This window comes from Vipera ursinii (genome assembly GCF_947247035.1).
Source record: "Vipera ursinii genome assembly, chromosome: 1".
In the NCBI taxonomy this organism is placed as follows: Eukaryota; Metazoa; Chordata; class Lepidosauria; order Squamata; family Viperidae; genus Vipera; species Vipera ursinii.
In genome coordinates, this window is record NC_139512.1 from 306,624,298 (window position 1) to 306,645,009 (window position 20,712).

Consider the following 20,712-nt stretch of genomic DNA (forward strand, 5'->3'; position numbering starts at 1 on the left):
ACCCCTGGCCTGGAGGAACGTTGTCCACGGGGTCGCGACGGGTCGGACACGACTTCGCAACTAACAACAAAATTAAGGGCTGCGCGCACACGTCCTGCAACCAACACTTGCGAATAGGCGTTGCGGGTCCCGAGAGCGTGTGGAAAGACTCCAAGGCGCGGCAGGGAGGAGGGAGGCGAAGGCGTGGACGAGGCTGGCCCAGCCTTCTGACAGGATGGGAGGCGGGACCAGAGCCTGATTGGCGAAAGGGAGGGCCCTCTCGGCCTCGCAGCCGCGTCGCATTCCTTCCCGGTTCTTTCTCCTACTGCCGCTGCTGGAATGGCGCTGAGCCTGACGGTCAACCCCGGCGATCTGCCTCTCGGTAAGGACTTCCCGCTCCTTTTGCTCCCACGTCCTCCGCCCGAAATACACGCCGGTTGTGAGTGCCTCAACCTTCACACACACACACACACCCCACCTCCTCCTCCCGGCTGCCTTGTCCGGGCCAGGTGTTGCTGCCATGTTGCATCAGGCACCGTACGCGGGGAGCCATTGGCCGACGCTTCATTCATCCGCCTCTTTCTCTTTCGCTAAAGCCGGTTCCTGGGTAACGTTTCTAGAGGAGGTCAAAGCGATGGGCGAAAGACTCCCATCACCTGGGTCGGGTGTTCGTGTATGTGCGTGTGTGTGGGGGGGGGAGGGGTGGCTAACGAAAGCAGGGATCGTCGGGTCGTGGGGCTGAGATGATGAAAGGGAGTTTGAGGGTTTTGACATTGATAAGAGACACGGGCCAAGAGGTCCAGACGTTCAGTGGAGGTGGATTAGAGAGAAAGGCAACTGACACGTGGCACAGATTGTGGGGGGACTCTCTGGAGGAGTAAACGTTGGTCATGGGCATTTCTCACCCACTAACTTGTGTTTCTGGGTTATTTAACGCATTTTCATCCCCCTGCCCGGTAAAATTTTGGCTTCATTTGTCACCGAGGTGTGGCTTCTGAATGTACTAGTGGTGAATGTAATAGTGCAACCCCAGACCAGCTATCTATCACATGGATATTTAAACATGGATATTTAATACGCAGATTGCCTGCTGCATTTTTTTTTCAATCACAGCATTGCTTGGTCACTTTCTTCTTGGGCAATAGTCACGATTATTTATATTCTGCTACTTAAAAGTCCTGGATTTTAAAAACGAAACTCCAAATATCAAGTTATGCCTTGAATATGTCCCACTATAAATTATATTTCCTATTCCAAGGTTATGTGATCTTTCTAGTTTTGCGATCTTTTGGGATATTCTCTTAACCTGTTATCTAGAATATGTCCTGCTGAATGTAATAAGATGTGGCAGTGACATAAGGTGCTAATGTTATAAAGCAGAATATATTCTACAGAGGAACACTGACATTTGAGCAAAAATTAAAAATCTTAACAATTTTATAAAAGTAATAGTGACTACTGTATGTTGAAACATTTCTTTTACATGGCACAAATGTTTTGTGGCATAAACCCTTAATAAAAGTTCCTTAATTTTTTTTCCTTTTAAAATCTGAGCTGCCACAGGCATAGTAGGGTGTAGCTCAAGAGCATTTATGCTTAGTCATGGAATTTCTAAGTGTGTAATTTTAGCTTGTCATTCTGCATCCCAAAGAGACTAGATTGTAATAAATAATCTTGCCTACTGTGATGCTTCTTAATGATATAAAATGTTGAACTTTCAGTATTGCATGCCATATAGTTAGAAATTTTGCTACAAGATTAAATCATTGTTTTGAAAGATGAAATGCTACTGGTTCTCTTGAGTTCAGCTCAACATCTCGTAATGGGATGTATGATTCTCATCAATAATTTGGAAGTGGTTTGTCATCTTATCAGAATTCTTCTCAGCCTGGCTTACAGGTGTAGGATTTTGCAGTAAACTCCCATTAAAGTACTAACCAAGCCCACATCCATATTTTTTCATACTCAACTAGGATCTGATGTTGCTGCTGTTGTACTTTTGTGGGAATTTGTACATTGCAGTCAGGAGTGGATTTTTGAAAAAGGTTTGATTTGGAAATTTAACACATCTTTATTACTTTAACATGATACTACATTACAGTAGGTAGTTTCTTATTGTATTCCAAGAACTCCAATAATTTTTCAGTACTTGGAAGCTTCATTTGGCTTTTGAGAACTTGGTATTTCTAGGCTTCAGCTTCAAGTTCCAGCCATCACGGCTGCTCAGTAATCCTCATTTTGGTATTCTCTTCTTCCCATAAATCCACTGAAAATTACTCTGCTTTTTCCTAAAAGGAGGAGACTTAAATTACCCTGCATTATTTCTCCCATTCCCAGATTTTCATAGCTGTCAGCTCTCTACATGTAGAGTGTAATTATTCAAGTTAATGGGACTTACTCCATAGGCCCATGAAGTTTAATTTATATACTCATTTGACATTACTTATAAACCAGTCCATTCTCATTGACTCTGAACAATGTACGTGAACAAACTGGCGAATGATTATTTTAGTAATTAAAACAAAAACATACTCAACATAACCTCAGGAATACTGGATCCTATCAGTCAAGTTGGCTGACTATGTGGAGGGCATGGAAGTGATGGTGCACTGCTCTGGCAGCTTTTGGAGCAGGGGGAGCTTCTCTTGCTTTACATTTTCTTTGATACCGAAAAGATTGTTGAGAATTGATACAATACTAATGTTTTCCTGACCGCTAAACTTCAGGTAAAAGAGGAAATGCTATGAGAATTTTTTTAAAAAAATATATCTGTGAAATAAGCCTTGTTGTTATCATTTTAGGAGCATTGCTGACTGTAGAACATGTAAAGGATCATGTTAAAATTTCAGTTGAAGAAGGCAAAGAAACCAGTCTACGGATATCTGAGTAAGTTTTTGTGTCTTTGCTGTTATTGCTTTTAAATTTTAGTTACTATAATATTGATGCTGTTAAGAAAATGAAGAAAGGCTCATTGTTCATTACCCTGAAGGATGAAATGTAATTATTACACTTCTTAGTACTTACTAATCATTTCTGCATTGTAAAATGACTTTTATATACTTACATGTATATGTTTTTCTTTTGGGTTTTTTTCTCTCCAAAAAACCCTCAAATAAATTTTGTTCAGATATATGTGTTAACTTTTATTTTTTTTATTGTAGCCTTATTATGGAACTGACATTAGACTCAAACAATGCTTTTGTAAATTTTCCCTTTCATTGACCAGTGGTATAATAGTTGCCATGAGATCTGGTAGCCTGAGATGGATTTTAAGGAACAGAGAAAATAAAATTCTAAAACTGATTATATGACTGATATAGGTGGTAATATCTTGGATTGTACATCTAGAATGCCATTACTTTTCTGTCTCACCTTTCCATTTTGGGAGGGAGATGAGATCTCATTATTGTGTGTTTCCAAAAACTGGTCATCTGCTGTAATAGTGGTAAAGGAAGAAGTCATTTGAGATGAACTTAACTGCTTTTGCATTATGCCTTATTTCAACTTCTGATTTTAGTTTGGTGAGTGATCTCTCATCTAATTGCTAAGTCAGAACCTGCTTAGCTTTCCAAGAGAATAGTTAATTCTTCTACCTAACTCAGCTTTTCTTAGTAGCTGCAAAGGTATAGATTATGCTGCATTGAGACTGTCATCCTTTCCATCTTTTCCACTGTGAAATAATGGAATAGATTTTTAAAAAAGAAATTACAGAGTCATGGGAAACTCTGATTTGTAGGTAATGAAGCAGTGAAAATGTAATATGTTTTGGGAATAAAATAAAATTAATAACATGAACTTGCTAAAATTAAAATGTTAAAAATAGAAATTTTATGGCTCTGAGATTTCCTTTAGGTTTGCAGAAAAAGTTTTCTGTGGGAGACTTTTGTGATGTTCACTTAGTCTTGTATTCCAAGATAAAACCTTTAAAATTCCTTATCATCCCAGGAAGAGAAGTAGAGAGAAGTACTATGTAAAATCCAGTCACTTAATATGCACAAAGTCTTAGTGATATAAATCATTCCTACATTTTGTGATGTATTCCCTGTCCCTTCAAGGAAAATATAATTACTTATTTTATTCTCCTTTGACCATTTCAGTCACATAAAAATGGTTTTTAAATGCACCACACAATTTTAAATAAAATACAGAAAAGCAGCATTTCACAATCTATTATTGTCAGGAAATTAAAAAATGGTCAGTGCTGCATTTCAATGAAGAACCAACCCCATGACCCATTTATGTTCAATCAACCGTTGTTTATATGTTCCTGATGATGAGAATTCGTTAATTATGAAAGGTTGCATTTATGCATGGAAAATAAAGTGAAGGTTTCTTCAATTTTCAGTAGCCTTTTAAAATAGCTTTTTTATTTTATCAAATGTTTAAAAAGTTAAATTTTCATTAGCTTATACTGTGATTTCTATATTTAATTTATGGGGTAGAATGGCTATGAATTAATCTGGAAACATCATGCTGGGTTGCATATTATAATGAATTCCAATAAATCTTTCTTCAAACGTGGATAAACATATATGTTCAATTTTTTAAACAGCCAAATTACATTCACTGATGTGAATTCTATAGCTCGTTATCTGGCTAGAATTGCCACATCTGCTGGATTATATGGATCTAATTTGCTGGAGCACACTGAGGTAAAAAATGATCTTTTAATTTCTTGGAGATACAGGATGGGCTTTTAAAAAAATCTTCTAGCAGTATGCCCCAGGAATTAGCAGTTCTCATGTTATAGAAGCCTTATTTTTTGAAATCTAATACTGTTTACTTTCGTCCCTTTATGGGCCTTTTCCTAGAGCAGAATGAACCATTAAGCAATGCAATTTTTATTTAAAGGTAAACCATTTTCCATTTAAAGGTTTCCTTGGTGTCTGTGCTCAATTTCAGCATTTCCTTACTGTTTGAAATCTGTATGTCAGAAAAAAAAACATATCCAAAGAGGTGGAGGAGTAGAAGACAAGAAGGGTAATTGAGGAGAAGCAGCATTGCACTGATGTGATACAAGCTCCACCCCTTTTGGGTATAGGTAGTGATGTTGCATACATGTACAAACAGTTGGAGCTTGTATCACAACTGTGCAATACTGCTTTTGTTTATGTGATGGAATTGCTAGAATTTACAGATGCTTATGGTATCAGCACATTTGCAATCAGGGTTCTCCCCCTTCCCTGTGGAAATGTACTACCTTGCACTACATTCATGGAGCTGCTATTTCACTTTTAGTTCCCATCTGCAACTTATCTTTTATTTCCTTCTAAACTGCTCAGAGGGGCTCCTGTAATGAAATGATAGCTCCAAAGCAGCAGCACTTGAGTGTATGATGCTCTCTGAGCTTCGTTGTTTTCTTGCAGAGGTTTCATCACTCAAGCTATGGAACATTATCAGTGCTAGCTGATAACTCTTTAAATTCTAGAATTGCATTATCTGAATAACTCTCTTTAGTTATTTCTACTACTGATTTTTCCTAATTAAATGTATAGGTTTTATTTGCTATAATTCAATCTTTTATGTAATTTATCAAGTGTATTTTTTCTTCTTTTTCAAAGATTGACCATTGGATCGAATTCAGCACCACAAAACTGTCCACTCCCACCGAGTTTGTTTTAGCCATCCAAGAGCTCAATAACTCCCTTTCTCTGAGAACCTATTTAGTAGGCAACTGTTTGAGCCTTGCAGATTTCAGTGTTTGGGCAGCATTAAAAGGTAAGGGGACGTAGTAAACACAGTAGCTTGGTCATATCTTTTTTTTAAATTAAAATGATTAAGCTTATCAAGATATAAAATACAAAATAAAATGAAAACAGTAGGAAAAAAGGGGAGGGAAAAGGGAAGAGAAAGAGGTAAACGGCAAAAAAAAGAAGAAAAGCAAAGCAGTGACTCCTGACCCTTTTTAGCACAGTAGAATAAGATAGTAATATTACAATCTCAACTTTTTACTTTTATATACTTAATATGTACCAACCATTTCTGTAACAAAAAAATGTAGCAGCAAAGTTTCATTTTTTTTTATTTCAAGAACAATATCCAGAAGGGGTTTGCAAGCAGAAACAAAGTTGGATGCGTTTTTTTTTTCTTTGATTAATTTAATTTAGCCATCTCCACTAGTTCCCTCAGTTTCCTCAACCATTTAACCATTGTAGGAATTGAAGTATCTTTCCACTTTTGCACATAAAAGCATAAAGCATCCTTGCTGCTGTTAATATAGTAGCATGATAATATCTTCATAAAAGCTGGAAGATGCTCCCATTCATTATATAGAATTATCTCTTCCACAAATTCAGCTCTCATTTTGTAAATACAACCCCTTTGTATTCACAGAGGAAAAAGGCTTGATACAACCCATTGAACTTACAGTTTAAATACATTTTCTTTGACCATTGTTTTTCATGATTCCATCAACAAGTGTACTGACTGTTTCCACCCCCTCAAAATGTAGTTAAATATCTTGGAGAATTTAGGCCTGAGTGACTCTCTTTACCTCCTCCACAGAGTAAAATAAGATATTAAAATGCTCTCTTTGCAATAGCTATTTGCCCAATTATTATTTATAATTAAGTTGCAGTTATTAATTATGTCATCTTTGGTATAAGTTGGTTAGTTATATTATCTTGCCACATGATATTTCCTAGTTTGCAATAAATCTGTCTCTTTTCCAATAGGCAACAATATATGGCAGGAGCAGTTACCTCAAAATAATGGTCCTGTTCATGTAAAACGCTGGTACAAGTTTCTTGAAGCACAAAATAGTTTTCAATCTGTAGGTTCCAAATGGACTGTGGGAGACTCTGTTCGAAAAATAAAAATGGTAAGTGTTCAGCAATCTGTATCAAAATATAGATATATAATACCTGAATTAGCCATTTTAGTACGTATATCATAATGAAACAAATATATGCATATAGAGGCATGCAGGCAAATACATATTTGTACACACCATAAACATGCTTATTAGGAATGAAAATAAAGCTTTTTAAAACCTTTTATGTTGAATTAAAACTAATGCACTTTTGAATCACTAAATATTAAACTGAAGGACATACACATATCTGGTTTGAATTAAGAAATTGAATTACAGGCCTGTATTAATAAAATGATAATTGCTTGGTGTTCCAAATACGTGTTCCATTTTAATGTGTAGATCTGCCTGGTGCAGAAACAGAATACCAGTATATGATACCTTAATATAAGATATCTTTGATCAGAATATGCCGTAGTGCTTTCATATAATTATTTAATAGTAGACCTGTTATTTATTTTCAATAATTCCTGGCTTCAAAATTTGCAATTGAATAATTTCCTTTGTATTTTAATTTTAAGACAACAGAAAAGAAACAAGATCTTGGAAAATTTGTTGATCTCCCAGGTGCAGAGATGGGAAAAGTCATTGTTAGATTTCCTCCTGAAGCAAGTGGGTAAGATGAATTGTTCTATAACAACTCAATTTTACGTGCCTTTGACAAAATGGAAGAACATGCAATTAAATTTGTTTTCCATTTCTATTACAAAAAATAAAGTAAGATAAATCACTACTGTGCAATGAAAATGTTCTCTATAAAACTGCTTTTTAAAATGTCTAATGTACATGACAAGCAATATGTAAATTAGAATATGCTAAGTAGTTTGCATGCTAGATTCAGCATTCCATTCTGTATTATACTCATAGTTTGGGGTTTGGAGGAGATAGTAAAGGAAGAGCTCACACAATATTTATTTAAAGTAACAGAGGCATACAGGTAGCCCTTGAATTATGACAGTAATTGGGACTGGAACGTCCTTTGCTAAGCAATGCGTTCCTAAATCGTGACATCGCATGACAGCATTAGTTAGTGATGGCAATTTTTGTACTCCCCGTTGCCATGGTTAAGCAAATCCATTGGTCGTTAGGTGAGGACATATCCCAATTGAAGCCACTCTGCCTTAGTCCCTCCCAGCTCAAAGCTTCAGTAAAGATCACCTCTTCTTGAGCTTGGAAATATTAACCTTAATTCTAATAGGTAATATTGTACTGCTTTGTTCATATGGGCAAAATGACGTTTGAAAATTATTATTCATTAGTTTTTAAAGTAGCATTCTTTTGCAGTTTCATGTAGATGCATCAATATTATGCATTACAAGAAATAATTTGTGTCTGTGATACTCATAACTGATTAATATTCCGTTTGGAAATTCTTATTTTATTAGTAACTTCAGAGCTCCTTTATATGTCCTTAGTCCTATCCTGCATGAACTCAAACTTGTTCAAGAAGATTTCACCCATCATGTACTGTGAAGGTTGACAGATAGTAAGAGATAGGGTAATTAATGTAAGAAAGCCATTGGCTATTGACTCATGAAGCTATGAAATTGTGGCTGAAATTTAAACATTTGACAAGTTTTTTATTCTAAACAAAATATATATTAACTGTATGGAGTCTGTTGTAGTAGTACTTTATATATTTCTTCATTTCTTTTCTGTTTTATATTTTTATATTTACTTTTTCCGTTCATATTGAAACTATTAAATTATGTTGTTTTCTTTTCTGATTTTGTTTCTAGTTACTTGCATATTGGTCATGCAAAAGCTGCTCTGCTGAATCAGCACTACCAGGTCACCTTCAAGGGTAAATTGATCATGAGATTTGATGATACAAATCCAGAGAAAGAAAAAGAAGACTTTGAAAAGGTATTTCAGACATTCACGGATGGTTTATTTTAGAACTGAAATTAGGAAGATAAGTCAGATCTTGGGTATATTCAAAGGGTATAAATCACTTTAAATGCAATTCCTTTATAGGATTGCTGAAAAAAATCATTTTTAAAAGTAAATGACAGTACAGTTATTAAAATAAATGTGGGCAGTGTTGATTTCTAATCTATTTTAATGTAATGAAAATTTATTTTCCCGATGAATTTTCAGCTTGTTTTTTTAAAAAAATAATATGTCATTGTTTTTACTATTTTGAAATTATATAACATTTGCCTTCCAATTCATTACTGTTGGACTAAGGAATATCTTTCCATGGCATGTTCCCATACTTCTATGGTAATATTTGAAACGTTATTAGAACCTAATTAAATGAACAAATTCTGGATGATATTTTTCAGGGCTGTAGAGGTATAAAGTGAGGAAATATCACACTGTATTTCTTGAGATATTTTTAAGTAGTTGATGTGCATGGAATCTTGATTACCGTAGGTTTCGTTTTGAGAAGATTGCAGAGTTATGTAGCTTATAACAGGTCCATGTGAATTGAGTTAAAATTTACTACCTTTCAAAACAGTTTACTATGATATTTTATATTGCTTTAATGTGGGCTAGAAAATTGAATAAGGATTTCATTTCTAGCCAATCTGATGCCTTTGTGATGACACAGAATTAACTGCAAATTGCTTATGTCGTTAGAATAACAAATAATGAGGTCTATGGAAGAATATGTTATAGAACATATAAATTACTATGAAATAACATCACTACAAGTCTAATTTTAAGTGAATCCAATTTTTTAAAAATATTGAAATGCTCTCATTAATAGCAATCTAGGCTTGCATTGTTTGTGTGTTAACAGTGCATGGTTATGTTAACAATATCTACTATGTATTATGCAGAGTGCCTTATTTCTTACTGCTTCCTGATTCTCTAGCCCAAATAATACACACATGCAGTATTGTGCAGCGTTCTGCTTGTATATAGTTCATTGCTTATTCTCAGGTTTTGCAGCAGTGATTTCCCAAATGCTTTACAACAGTTTTGGGTGATGCTGAAGTTCTAAGGACAAAGAATCCAACCCATAAACAGTTTAGGTGAATTTACTAAAATGTTGACAGGGAACCTGTGAAACTTCTGATAGTCTTTTAAGTAGGCAGCGTTGGCTTTTCTAAGATTCTGTTTCTTTAATTACACATCTACAGCTCTTTGAAATGATAAAATGTAGCAGCTTAGTAGAGGTTGCCATCTCTAATACAATAATAATTGTAAACAAATTTAAATTCCAATCTAATGTTTTAAAAATCATATATGCAGGTGATCTTGGAAGATGTTGCAATGCTTCAAATTAAGCCCAACCAATTTACATACACCTCTGATCATTTTGAAAAAATAATGAAATATGCTGAGAAACTCATTCATGAAGGAAAGGCTTATGTAGATGATACACCAGCAGAACAGATGAAAATGGAGAGAGAACAGAGAATAGAATCTAAACACAGGAATAATTGTAAGAAGTTTTTATCAAAGTTTTATCCTTTTTAATTGAGTTAATGAAACATCTAATATTTGGTAATTATGTCAGTAGCATAAGTTACATAACCTTCTGTGTTTGAGATAATGAGATGTTGGCTGCACTTACGTATCTCATATAAGCCAACATACTATTTGAGTTTGGCTGACTGTGATGCATGAATCAAGCCACTGGGATATATGAATAATGGTTTATGGTTTAATTTATGATTGGATAATGTCCAACCAACTGGAAATAATGTTGAGATAAGATTCAAAGACATATGTTTTGTAGGTAAATGCAAATTACTTTATAGATAAATATAAATTATTTTTCATTTGCAAATATTGTATCATAATATTAGAACAAATGTAATCCTAATTAAATATTTGTAATCTGATAGCGGTTGAGAAGAATTTTCAGATGTGGGAGGAAATGAAAAAAGGAACAGAATATGGGCAGACCTGCTGTCTACGAGCAAAAATTGATATGAATAGTAATAATGGATGCATGAGGGACCCAACTCTTTATCGCTGTAAAAATCAGCCACACCCACGTACTGGAAATAAGTACAAGTATGTATTGAAGAACTTCCTTTTATTTTCTTAGACTTTCTACTCTATTTTTTTTTAAATTAATACAACCTGGTTTCTTGGAAACAATTTTAACATTTCAGGCCTTCTTTATTTTTGTAGAGAGTTTTATAGCCTGGTAGAATCTGATACTGAATAGACATAGATAGATAGATAGATAGATAGATAGATAGATAGATAGATAGATAGATAGATAGAATCAGATTCTACCAGGTTATAAAACTCTACAAAAATAAAGAAGGCCTGAAATGTTAAATTTGTTTCCAAGAAACCAGAAACCAAGTTGTATTCTATTTCTATTCTATATTCTATAATATATATTGAAGAACATCTATTCTTAAGACAAGTAGCAATTTTAAGTTCTTAAACTCTAGGACTAAATCATTTATTCCCATGAGAAAGAGGTTAGTGACAGGACTGAATCTCTTCATCTACTGAGCCTGAAGATGAGCAGAATGGAACAAAGAAATTCTATAAGTACTTCTTTTAGATCAGGGGTGTCAAACTGCCGGCCCTTGGGCCGGATGCGTCACGCAGAAGCCCCACCCACCCCATTGCCGGCAATGGCAAAATGCCCGATACGTTGCATGATGTCATGTGACATCGTGAGTTTGACATGTCTGTTTTAGATCATCTTTTATTCAAATATTCAATCTGAATAGAGCTGAAAGGGACCTTGGAGGACTTCTAGTCCAACCACCTGCTTAAGCAGGTGACCCTATACCATTTCAGATAGTTGGCTGTCCAGTCTTTTCTTAAAAACCTAAAGTGGTGGAAACACCCACAACTTCTGAAGGCAAGCTGTCCCACTGTTTAATTGTCTTCACTATTAAGGAGTTTCTCCTTAGTCTGGGTTGCTTCTGTCCTTGATTAGTTTGTATTTATTGTTTCTTGTCTTACCTTCTGGTGCTTTGGAAAATAAGTTGATCCCCTCTTCTTTGTGGCAAATACTGGAATACTGCTATCATGTCACCCCTAGTCCTTCTTTCCTCTAGCCTGGCCATACCCAGTTCCTGCAACCATTCTATATATGTTTTTGTCTCCAGGCCCTTAATCATCTTAGTTGTTCTTCTTTGCACTTTTCATAAGTACGCAGTTGAGCAATGTAAGAAAAATAGTTTTTCAGTCTTATTTGAGAAATTTAGGAGTCTATTAGGGTGAATTATCTCTCTTAAAAAAAAAGAGGAAAAAACCCTGAACTAAAAAAGCAAGAACTAATATTATAAAGCCTTTTTCCTCATGAACATTTGAAATTCAGGAAGATAAATTTTGATTTGGTAACTTTTGTAGTGATCCTGAGAAAGAGTAAGAATGTTTCTCTTCCATATTGATTCTTCACTAAAATTGCTCTCTTGCTTCTACATACTCTTGTTAATTGGAGAAATGTTATTTGCTGATATTTATTTATTTTCTGGAATATTCTGTCAAACCAATTTTTGCTATATTAACTAATATTTAAGTATGAGTTCCTGTACTATATATGAATCAAAAACGTATCTATGTCCTTCATTTCTGGAATATATGTTAACAACTCCTTAACATTTTAGGAATAACTGATTTTTACTATCAGTCTATTCAAATACAGTAAAAAGTTTTCAATTGCTTTAAACATTCTTCTTCTTGTTGTTTTTAACGTGCATCAGCAGACTGATAAATACTGTTGCTTCAGTGATTGCTTTTGATATTTATTAATGGTAAGATGTGAGTTTAAATCTGTCCTCTTACTTAACTTTCAGTATTTACCCCACATACGACTTTGCCTGCCCCATAGTGGACAGTGTAGAAGGTGTTACTCATGCATTAAGAACAACAGAATACCATGATAGAGATGAGCAATTCTACTGGATCATTGAAGCCTTGGGAATAAGGAAGCCTTACATCTGGGAGTACAGCCGTTTAAACCTCAACAATACTTTGCTTTCTAAAAGAAAACTCACTTGGTTTGTCAATGAAGGGCTGGTAGATGGCTGGTAAGTAAAGTTGTTTAGCTTGGTGGTGTCTGTATGGATGCTTCTAAAATGTGTACCAGATTATTTCACTCTTGCCTTCATACTGTAACTTTACATGTTATTAATAAATAAAACCTCCAATTATATAAATTTTTTAAATTAAATATGATCCTTATGCTTTTATCGCATTTATGTGTTTGCTGTTAACAGAAGAAATAAATTACTTTTAGACTTTGTGCTTTTATAAGTATTCAAAAATATTGGCTTTCATGTTTTTTAATGTTATTACTAATTCATGGACTTTATTTATTTATTTATTTATTTATTTATTTATTGAATTTCTATACCGCCCTTCTCCCAAAGGACTCAGGGCGGTGTACAGGGCGATAAAATACAACATACAAAAATTAAAAATAAACATGAGGCCTTCAGGTGCCTCTCTGCTTCTGTTCCTCCTGTTTCCTTTGTGGTTCCTTAAGCACTCATAAATATTTTACGATATTAATTTGGTCAATATGAAAGGATGTAAAAGAATTTGTTTGAGGGGAAAGGATGATTTTCAGTGTCTGGGAGTAGTGTGTGAGTGTATATAAAGTCCATAAAAATTCTACAGCCACTAATGTGGCTCTGTTTCTTCCCTAATGCTCTTGGGGGTAACTTGTGATAATGTGTAGTAAGTTGCCCAATAAAATGCATCTGGCAGGGTACAGTATTGGGGGTTTAGTATTGGGAATACAGTGTTAGACAGAACAGAAGAAAAAGATTTAGGTTTCTCATAGATAACTGCAAAATGAGCAAGCAGCGTGCCCAGGCAGCTGTGGAGTCAAACAAAATTCTAAGATGCATCACTACGCTGTGGGCAGTTATTAGGCAAGTTGTATTTTGGAGGATTAATTTTCTTATTGAACAACTATAGTGCTCTCGGTCAATCCAAAATGCTAGTAAACCTCAAACCTGAATATTTAAGAAAGTAAAAGTGAGGTTTTGGCTTTCTTAGGAGAATATGTGTGTACAATTATTGGGCAACTATTAGTGTACAGAATTATCATGCAACTAAATGAAAAACAAAAATTTGCCCATCTCATTTGTTTATTTGCATCTGTTAAAGTGAGCATAATAAAGAAACAACTCAAAATATACAAATATTTCTAATATTTCAGGGGGAAAAATCAGTGACCAATATAGCCACCCTTCTTTTCAATAACAGTCATAAGCCTTCTATTCATGGAGTCTGTCAGTTTTTTGATCTGTAGACAGCCAGCGTTTTGTGTGGCAGCAACCACAGCCTCCCAGAGGCTGTTCAGAGGTGTACTGTTGTCCTCCTGTTTAAGAAGGGCCCATTTCTCAGTAGGGTTTGGGTCAGGTGAGGAAGGGGGCCGTGGCATTATTCTTTCATCTTTAAGGCCTTTACTGGCTAGCCACACAGTGTAGTACTTTGATGCATGCGATAGAACATTGTCCTGCATAAAAATCCTGGTCTGGAAAGATGCAGATTTTTTCCTGTACTACTGCTTGAGAAACTGTCTTCTAAAAACTGGCAGTAAGGGGCAGTCTGACACCCTTCAAGGCTAATAGAATATAATTGATTTATTTGCTTAAAGATGTTTTGACTATTGTAAGGCAAGCACTAATTAGGTCAGATCTGACAACTTGTATCTGACAAATATAAGCTGTTCCAAATTAAATAAAGAAGAGGGAGTCAAGCTATTCTCCAAAGCACCTGAGGGCAGGACAAGAAGCAATGGATAGAAAATAATCAACGAGAGAAGTAACCTAGAACAAAGAAGAAATTTCCTGACAGAACATTAATCAGTGGAACAATTTGCCTCCAGAAGCTTTTAAGAAGAAATTGGACAACTATTCTATTCTATTCTATTCTATTCTATTCTATTCTATTCTATTCTATTCTATTCTATTCTATTCTATTCTATTCTATTCTATTCCATTCCATTCCATTCCATTCCATTCCATTCCATTCCATTCCATTCCATTCCATTCCATTTTCAGTATTAAGCAAAAATCAAGAACATGGGGGCATAACCTCAAACTGACAGGAGGAAAGTTCAAACATAATGTTATAAATTATCACTATCACTTCACTAAAAAGAGTAGCGGAAGCTTGGAACCAATTTCCAGAGGAGATAGTGGGTTAGTCATTAGTAACTGAGTTTAAACATGCTTGGGATAAACACATGTCCGTCATCCAACAAAAAATTAAAAATAAAAAATGATTAAAAATAAACTCAAAGGGCAGACTTGATGGACCACACTAGGTCTTTTTCTGCCATCAGGTTTCTATGTTTATTTGATATTTTTGTTATTTCTAGGGAAAAGGCCATGAATTAAACAGATACTAAGAATTAGCCAATACTAAAAATTGGAACTGATCCAGTCTAAGATAAGGTTGTGGATTAGAGAACAAGCTGGTGTTTTGAATTCATAAACATATTTTTTAGCCATCCCATTTCTTTAGTATTAAACTGAATATTGATCACTTTCTTCAAGGGATGACCCAAGATTTCCAACTGTGCGTGGTGTCCTTAGAAGAGGTATGACAGTAGAAGGATTGAAACAGTTTATAGCTGCACAGGTAAGTGTCTTTATTTTCAAATTAGGTAGAAAGGGATTGCTACAGTGCCTTTGTAAAATTATGGTGGAATCCATTGCTTATCTTTGACTTGCAGAATTTCCTGCAACCTATGCACCTTCCCCAAATTTCTTTTGAGAGATCACCTGCTTCCCTTGGGACAAGATTTGAGGAAAATGGGTGAGGTAGTAAGGAGAGGGGAAAATCAGAGAGGATTCTGTATTTTGAGAAGCATGCTACCTTCATTGCTAGGCTTACAGATGGGAAAAGGTGATCTGTAGTTAGACAAAAATCCCAGCTTCATAACATTTGTAGTAGCATTAAGAATTATAAAAATAATTTCATTTATTTTATGATTCATTTATATCCCACCTTTATTTTGGCAATTATAATTTTGAAACTGAATATTTTATAAAGCAAATATTTTTGTACTATATGAGTGATACACAGTTTGAAAATTAGTTTTTAGTATAGTTAGCATAGTTTCTGAAGAATTGAAAGTTTATTTCAATTTATTAAATACCGCTGTTTTGCAATAGAAAAATATTAATTATGAAAACATTTTCTCTGATTTATCTTTTCAAAATAATTAATATTGCTATACTGTTAAAAGATATTTCTGTCATGTTACAAAATTATAGTTTATACACAAACACACAGAAACAAAAATAAACACAGGAAATTAATTGACTGATTAAATATATGTAATTAAATTAAATATTTTAAATAATTAAATATACATAAGAGCAAGATACTTGACCAATTAGCAATAGAGCCAGGATTGGCTTTACACCATTTACACCATTTATCACTGTGTATCAAATTTTGTATCAAATTATTACTTATTCAGACAATGCATTTTTTTCCTTTATATTTTACAGGGTTCTTCAAGATCAGTTGTAAATATGGAATGGGATAAAATTTGGTCATTTAACAGAAAGGTACATTTGTCTTTATTTTAATTTGATGACATTTCAAGGGGAAATCTGCTCTGGTGTGGATAGTGAATCCAGAATTCTTTGAGTGCCCTTCCAAGGCTAGTGAATGCAGTTTGTTGCTTCATCTGCCTCTTTTTCAGGAAAATGGAATGTCCTTCTTGCTAACAAGGCTTACATTAATATTACTTGCTTTTGCAAAATCAGTTGAATTGTTTTTTAACTGTTTGGGAAGGTAATGGTGTTTTGCTAATTTTGTAAATCTGATATGAAATTCTGCATTTCATTTTTCTGCCATCAAGCTGCGAGCTATCTGTAAGAAGGTATTACTTAATGCTTTTTCTGCCTTAGCATATAGCTTACAGTAAGCATACATAGCATAAGCAATCATGCAGTTACTCATACACAGTCACATTTGCTTACATAACAAGAGCTATATATATTTCCATAAAAATGCATTATTCCTATGCTAAAGAGAAAAACATGATTTCTCAATAGATAAGAGAGTTTAAAATTTTTCCAGGTTGCCTTTCTGCAGTACACAAAAGGCTATAATATTTCCTTTGTAAGATAATCAGTAAAGTTCTTTCATTATTCTTCAGTTGAAAGATTAAAGAAGGAATACTGCATCTTCACATGATTAGTTACTTTTTGGCAGCAAGTGCTTGGACACTATAATAAGGCGAACTGTTGCTCTACAATTATATGGCTGCTTCTATTTTTTAATTTGCATCTGGATCTTTGTTTTCAAATAGGTTTTGTTTTTCCTCAGATTTCAATAATTGCTTGCCTGGCATGTGTCTTGTAGTGTCCTATAGTTCTTTTACTTTGTTCTTTTCATTTATTTGAGGGATTATCAATTGGTTCTTTCTGTTGCTGCATTAGTTGTGTAATACATTTACAAAACATAATTTTTAGCTGAAGCTGTTGGACTGCATACTTGTTAGACCTGTACATTTACCTGTATAGTGATGTCTCATTGATCAAGAGTGAAGCTGAAGTATTAAATTTCCTATAAGATACTATTGGCTCTCAAGAAAGGAAAATTCATCAGTAGAAGCATTGGCAAAATGTAATGATTAGAGCAGAGCAGAATCCTTCTTTTGTAATGCAGTGGACATCTGCTGGTCAGACATGGACTAATTAAAGATTTTGAGTTTTTCCAAAAATTGTGGATAAAATAAACTATTTATATCATTACAAACTTTTTAATCACATAAGTGTTGCTAGTGTGTAAATCTCATCCAGAACCAGAGAACTGACACTGAAACCTGTAACGTAAGGATTATTACGTTAACTATTTGCTTGTATTTATGATAGGCAGCAAAGGCAAAAGTGATACTTCTCTTATTTCTAAGAATATCCTATAAAGGTGTTTTTTTCAAGAGGTAACTGGACCTTTTTTGGTTTTCTCTGAAGATATTTCGCTTCTCATCCAAGAAGCTTCTTCAGCTCTGACTGGATGATGGGGGATGGAAGGATTTATATTCCTTGCTGACAAGTGGTCATTTGCATTCTTTTAGAGAGTTGTTGAGGCCACTTGTTGGAGGTTTATCTGTGTCCTCAGAGTCACATGAGTAGTGCAAATGGGTGTGCAGCCTTCTTGGAACTGCTGAAAGGACTGTGTTGTAGACAGGAAATAGATAATATTGTATCCCTCTCCCTCTGTTGAGAGGGCTGTTCAATTTTTATACATTGTTGTTAGTTGCGAAGTCGTGTCCGACCTATCACAACCCCATGGACAACGTTCCTCCAGGCCTTCCCGTCCTCTACCATCTTCTGGAGTCCATTTAGGCTCACGCCTACTTCTTCAGTGACTCCATCCAGCCACCTCATTCTCTGTCGTCCCCTTCTTCTCTTGTCTTCAAACTTTCCCAGCATTAGGCTGTTCTCCAGTGAGTCCTTCCTTCTCATTAGGTGGCCAAAGTATTTGAGTTTCAACTTCAGGATCTAGCCTTCTAAAGAGCAGTCAGGGTTGATCTCCTCTAGGACTGACTGGTTTGATCACCTTGCAGTCCAAGGGACTCGCAGGAGTCTTCTCCAGCGCCATAGGTCAAAGGCGTCAATTATTTGGCACTCAGCCTTTCTTATGGTCCAACTTTCACAGCCATACATTGCAACTGGAAAAACCGTGGCCTTGACTATACACACTTTTGTTGGCAGGGTGATGTGTCTGCTTTTTAGTGTGCTGTCTAGATTTGCTTTCCTCCCGAGGAGCAAGCGTCTTTTAATTTCTTGGCTGCAGTCCCCGTCTGCTGTGATCTTGGAGCCCAGGAAAATAAAATCACTATCTCCATTTCTTCCCCATCTATTTGCCAGGAATTGAGAGGGCCGGATGCCACGATCTTGGTTTTCTTAATGTTAAGTTTTTTTTTACATAGATGGCCTCTTTCAGCCCTCTTTCAAACCAGCAGTACTCTCTGTCCAAAATGTGGACTTTGCTGTCTTCAAAAGAGTGGACTTTGTCTTTTAAATGCAGATGGACTGTTGAAAATTGTCCTGATGGGGTTTTTTTATGTTGTGCAATGTGTTTGTGAAATGATTTTTTGTTTCCACACATGTACAAATCTGCACATTTCTCACTGCACTGTATTGCATATACAATGTTTCTGGGTGTTGTATCCTTGGAGTGACCCTCAGGACACAGATAAACCTCACAGTGGCCTCATTGGCTCTCTAAAAGAATGCAAATGATCAGCTGTCTGCAAGGTATATAAATCCTTCCATTCCCCACCATCTAGTCAGAGCCGAAGAGGTTTCTTGGATGAGAAGCAAAACATCTTTAAAGAAAAACAAGAAAGTCCAGTTGCCTCTTGAAAAAAGCACCTTTGGGATAACCATGACCTGGATGACTGATAATCTCCATAGACATTTCTAAGAATGTATTTCCAAAAACGTAGAATATAGTCTTTATTAGTCATGAGTGCTCTTGTTTTATATAAGCTTAAGCATGAAATATGGAGGGATTTTCCTCTCAAAGAATATATATCCTTATAAGTAGCAGTTTTTAACAATTGTTTAAACTATTATAATTCTGGGGATTGCAATTGACATCCTGAGAACTGCTGGAAGACCAAAGGTTTCTCATGCTTCCTTAAAACCTCCAGTTTTATAAAATAATAAGTCATTGAAGTAAGGTGGTAGTGCTTAAAATAAATGATTTGGTAGTGTGTTAACAGCAGAAACAATATTGGTGGAAGATGCTATCTTGAGTATTGAGTAAGTTAGAAAAATAATTTCTCAATGAAGCAGAAATAGAGGCCATGTTAAAATGGTTTTATCATAATGTTGCCTTATTATAGTGCTCTAAAGCTGTTGTATTTAAATAATCATGCTAGAATGCACTCTTTGGAATACATTTATAGAAAATATATGGCTTTAAAGCTAGAGATTTGGTAAGGAGAAAATTGTGGAATTTTGTATATAAAAGAAAAAGTATCAAAAGTATTTTAAATTGCAGAGTGCCATTTGGCATTTTAATACATTTTTTTCATGTTTGAAGAGCATTCCACAGATATTCTGATTCTGCCTATTTTTCAGACTCAGAAAAGGTGATATATTAATGATAATGTAATGCATACATGCCTGTTTTAAAAATTGATGAGTGATAAAATACCTTGGATCCAAAGAAAAAGTTTACAATTAGCACTCACGTTTAGCCTAATTACAGTTCCTGTGTTTAGCCTAATTATAGTTTCTTCCAGGTAGGAATGCATATGCTTACAAACTCTCTCCCCCAAAGTGATTTTAAAACATTTTTTTTCTCAAAGGACAGGAAAATTACATAAGCATATTTTGTTTTTGGCTTTGTTTTATAATTTAAATTCAAGAAGCTTTAATTGCAGTCAACAGTGCAGTAACATAAAGAATACCAGTTAATATTCCTAGATGGTTTTTGTGTATTATATGTGTACTTTTTCATTCATATAACTCTTTGTTTTAAAGATTTGTGCTTGAAACATAAATGAATATTTGAATAATTAGAATTTCTTAATTATTATCCTTGGGATATAGGTCATAGACCCAGTGGCACCTCGGTTCACTGCTTTGCTAAAGGATGAAATAGTCACCGTAAATATTCCTGAAGCTCAAGAAGAGATGAAAGAAGTGGCCAAACATCCAAAGGTTTGTTTAAAGAATGCTGTAATAAAAATATTGAAACGTTGGAACCAACAGGACTTTCTACCCAGTGAAAAGAAAGCAAAATCAGATTATCAAGTTTGAATACTGTAAGAGACTCTCAGCAATTGGAAGGCGAGCAGATGGATTAACAAAAAGATTAAAAAATGTAAATATCTTCAACCTGAGTTCAAATCCTGGTTGCTGCATCCATGCAGTTTTCTTAGCAGTTTTTTTTTAAAGAAATGGTTGGCCACTGCCTTTTCCTTGTTTCTTGTTCAACTTCCTTCCTAGTCTATAGCCTTGCAATCTCCAGGCTATCTTCCCATCTAAGTACTA

General features: G+C 35.0%; 1 protein-coding gene across 2 annotated transcripts in view; it reads left to right on the forward strand.

Annotated features, from left to right (window-relative positions):
- The first annotated feature begins 238 nt into the window (after positions 1-238).
- Positions 239-20,712, forward strand: part of EPRS1 (glutamyl-prolyl-tRNA synthetase 1) — a 48,449-nt gene continuing 27,975 nt past the window's right edge. For both annotated transcript variants that reach the window (XM_083378655.1, XM_083378656.1), the window contains exons 1-13: positions 239-361; positions 2,781-2,865; positions 4,532-4,631; positions 5,541-5,697; positions 6,654-6,799; positions 7,312-7,406; positions 8,530-8,656; positions 9,995-10,187; positions 10,594-10,765; positions 12,520-12,753; positions 15,238-15,322; positions 16,201-16,260; positions 20,269-20,379. In XM_083378655.1, the coding sequence (XP_083234781.1) occupies positions 319-361; positions 2,781-2,865; positions 4,532-4,631; positions 5,541-5,697; positions 6,654-6,799; positions 7,312-7,406; positions 8,530-8,656; positions 9,995-10,187; positions 10,594-10,765; positions 12,520-12,753; positions 15,238-15,322; positions 16,201-16,260; positions 20,269-20,379 (1,608 nt within the window). In that variant the 5' untranslated portion in view covers positions 239-318. The remainder of the gene's footprint in view (positions 362-2,780; positions 2,866-4,531; positions 4,632-5,540; positions 5,698-6,653; positions 6,800-7,311; positions 7,407-8,529; positions 8,657-9,994; positions 10,188-10,593; positions 10,766-12,519; positions 12,754-15,237; positions 15,323-16,200; positions 16,261-20,268; positions 20,380-20,712) is intronic.